The sequence below is a fragment of the Meleagris gallopavo genome, chromosome 1 (assembly GCF_000146605.3).
Source record: "Meleagris gallopavo isolate NT-WF06-2002-E0010 breed Aviagen turkey brand Nicholas breeding stock chromosome 1, Turkey_5.1, whole genome shotgun sequence".
Classification (NCBI taxonomy): Eukaryota; Metazoa; Chordata; class Aves; order Galliformes; family Phasianidae; genus Meleagris; species Meleagris gallopavo.
Window position 1 is genome coordinate 108009749 of NC_015011.2, and position 3373 is coordinate 108013121.

Genomic DNA, 3373 nt, shown 5'->3' on the forward strand with positions numbered 1-3373 from the left:
TTTAGCAGGGTTTTTTTCGTTTGTTTTTTGTTTTTATTTGGTCATTTTTTATTTTTAAACAGTTTTCATTTTGAAAAATACACAGAATCTGAGACAAACCTCTGGAGGATAGGACGCCAAATGGAAGATCACAGTGTGTACAATTCTCATATTCAAATCTTTTCCTGAAGTGGGACCAGAGGTGATAGACGAAGCTGCTCTGTACCCACAGCAGTAAAAAACCAACTGAGCTTTCCTGCAGCTGCAAGTGGGATTTTGTTTCACTTCCCCACCATAGATAGCCCTTTGCTAAAGAAGGTTAAAGCTAACAGTCTCCTTTACCTCAGTGGATACCATTTAAAGCCCTATTTTATTCTGTTTCTTTTCTTGAAAAACAATCCTATCTTTCCTTTGGAAAGAGGGTGAGTTGTTCCAAATCTGGATGACTCGATGTGCATTCTTCTCAGTCACTCTCTTCTGTCTGCCACAATGACTGCATCGCTCTCTGTGTGGGACAGGGTGAGTAGTTCACCAGAATCTCAGTTCTGCAATAGTCCTGTTGCTGCAGTTCTGGCCTGAAACAAAGCTTAGCCATTTCCTGATAATATTCCTATTCAGGATCTCTTCAATCTTAGTTTACACAGGGACATCTTATGCTACCTGGATTGGACATTTTAAGAATTCGTTTCATTTGTGTGGGTAAGTGCTACAATCATTTTTGACCTGATTCTGAAATTTCTTCCAAAAGGTACCATTTTTAAGCCAGGAACATTGTCACAGTAAGAATTTCTTCTTGCACGGTTCCAGGTTACAAATAGAGCTTTTATATGATGACCACTTTTACTCTTCTGTGTTTCATGGCAAAAAGAAAATGCTGAATTTGGCCTTCTCAAGCCTCTGGTTAATAAGGAAGTGATTTGTTATACTGCATCACTTCCTTCTTCTGCACTGATATTCTCTGAACTTTCACCATCATCTCTGTCAGCTTCACCCTTCTGATGAAGAAATAGTCCATTTCTTTTGGAAAAAAATACTTCTCATGACAGACCATGACACTTGGCAATAAAACAGAAACTCAAGTTCCACAGGCTCAAGTTTCACCAGATTTCCATACTTACGTTTCACGACGTGAGCCTCTTCCTACTTCCATGTTTGATCTGACAAAGAGTATAGTTGTCTCTTCTCCTGCTTTCAGGTCTGAAGAACAACGGATGAGTTCTTAGGTGAAAGATCTCACAAGGGTCTGACAGTGTGTGACCTTGTAGCTTTGTGAGCCTTTTATCTTGTCATTAAATCAGTCACAACATTCAAAGTAAAAACTTTGTACTAGCAGCACTAACTCTGGGCTCCAGGAACAAATGAAAAGCAAGCTATGAGTTCAGCTGCATTTGGTTTTCTGGAACACCAAAATAGAAGACATAGGCACCTTAGTGCTGGGTCTATGTTCAGATGATGGTGTTTATTTCATGTGGCTCTTGAGCAGTTGTCGTGCTGACCTTACAGAGCTGTTGTCCCTAGTAAGGCTCTGTTATTGAGGACAGCTTCCAAGGAGAAGAAGGTCAGCTTCCCCAGGTACAGGTGACAAACCTCTAGTGCCACTAAGAGATGAAAAGAGAGGGGAAGTACATCCAGATGTGGTGCATCACCAGCACTTCTCAAGGAAATCTGAGCATGTTCTGGAAAGTTAAAGAAGAGAAGGTCTGCATGTAACCAGTGACTTGACAAGAAACGCTTTTGGATTTTGTGTAATGTATTTTATATAAATGCTCTCCAGGAAAACTGAAAATAAATAAAATCCTGAGGATTTTGTCTTGTTTTCAAAATTTTAATTTTTCATAGAATCACCAAGGTTGGAAAAGACCTCCATGATCAACCATCCACCTTCCACTGTTATTTCCCCACTGCCCATGTCCCTCAGTACATCTGAATGTTTCTTCAACACCTCCAGGGATGGTGACTCCACCACTTCCCTAGGCAGTCTGTGCTGCTGCCCCATTGCTCTTTTTGAGAAGAAATTTTTCCTAACATCCAACCTGAATCTTCCCTGTCACAACTTGAGGCCATGTGTGTGAGTGTACCATCCAGAAAAACCTGCTTCAAGGTACTCTGACAAATAATGTTTTGTCTTTCCTAAAAGTGCCTACAGATGCTCAGCATCAACCAGTATAACTTCCATTTCTAGATGGCTGGGAATACTTGTTTAGAATCCTGATAGAGCAGCAACAAAAAGACTATTAAATAAATTATAATTCTTCAAAGTGAGAGCCTGAGATAGGCATTTTGAGTGAGAGTCCATGAATAAAGGCAATGAATATCAAAAAGCTCAGGCCACAGATGCGCAGACAGCAGTAGCACTGTATCATGCAATGGGTTCATAAGCAATCGTGGTTTGGCACATGACCCAGAGCAGCCCTGCCACAGCTGGTACCTGCAGCCCATGCTGAATGTAGTCCACAGCAAAGAGAACAGATTTTGAACCCCTGACTAAAATAGTACAGAATTTTTTCCCCCTCACTGTTTAGGTTGAAGCCCTTCTCTGCAAAGATGAAGCTGTATGTTGTTTTCTGCACCAATTTTTAGGCTGCTCCTTTTGCTGTAGTATCTCAGCTCCTCCAGGCTTACAGTGTGTCACAGCTGTTAGCTTGGAAGTGATTTTCTTTCCTCTATTCTTTTGGAGTATGTTGTATATAAAAGAAGTTGATGTTGGGAGCTGTTAGTAATGCCTTAATGTAGATGTAAGGTTACAGCAAGTCTCACAGGCCTTGTGACCTCTGCCAGGTTTGTGCATTTTCATTTCTGGAACAAACTCTAAATAAGTTTTTTATTGAGCCAGAAGGACTCTCCCAAGAAATGGTGGCATTGAATTGACTGTGAAATCAGGCTCTTCAAAATAATAAGGAAAAAAAATCAACCAAGCAAACAGATGAACAGAAGTGAACCAGTGGTGAAACAGATCAGTAATATTTTTGCTTTGTTAAAAGAAAAAAAACAATAAAAAACTCTGCTCATCTGGTTGTAATGACTGCATAGTGTGAAAGCTATTTCTGCATACAGTCTTTTTGCTCTCAGCAATTCATTTAACATTGCAAATCCCTTCCAAAATAACAACTGGTACAAAACAAAATATTTCCCCACCTTTCTTAAGAAATAGCTGATAACAATAATAACAAAAAAGTGAAAAGTGTGCCTGGCATTTTTCTCTAAAAAATTGTTGCCTAAAGGAAATATTTTTTTCTCTTTCAAAATGTTATGTTTCAAAAGTTAGGCTTTTGCCCTTTCCCTGAGCCCCTCCAACCTATCAATCAGTATAGAACTCTTTAGCTGGTTAAGGTATGTGATTCAGTTTGCCCCACTGCAAAGCTGAAATACTCTCCCTTCTCCTTTTTTTTTTTTT

The 3373-nt window shown here is 39.6% G+C and overlaps 1 protein-coding gene across 1 annotated transcript in view; it reads left to right on the forward strand.

Moving 5' to 3' along the window:
- Positions 1-468: 468 nt before the first annotated feature.
- The window catches only part of LOC100538974 (periodic tryptophan protein 2 homolog), an 18718-nt gene continuing 15813 nt past the window's right edge, over positions 469-3373 (forward strand). The window contains exon 1 of the mRNA XM_010724494.3: positions 469-498. Coding sequence (XP_010722796.1) covers positions 469-498 — 30 coding nt within the window. The remainder of the gene's footprint in view (positions 499-3373) is intronic.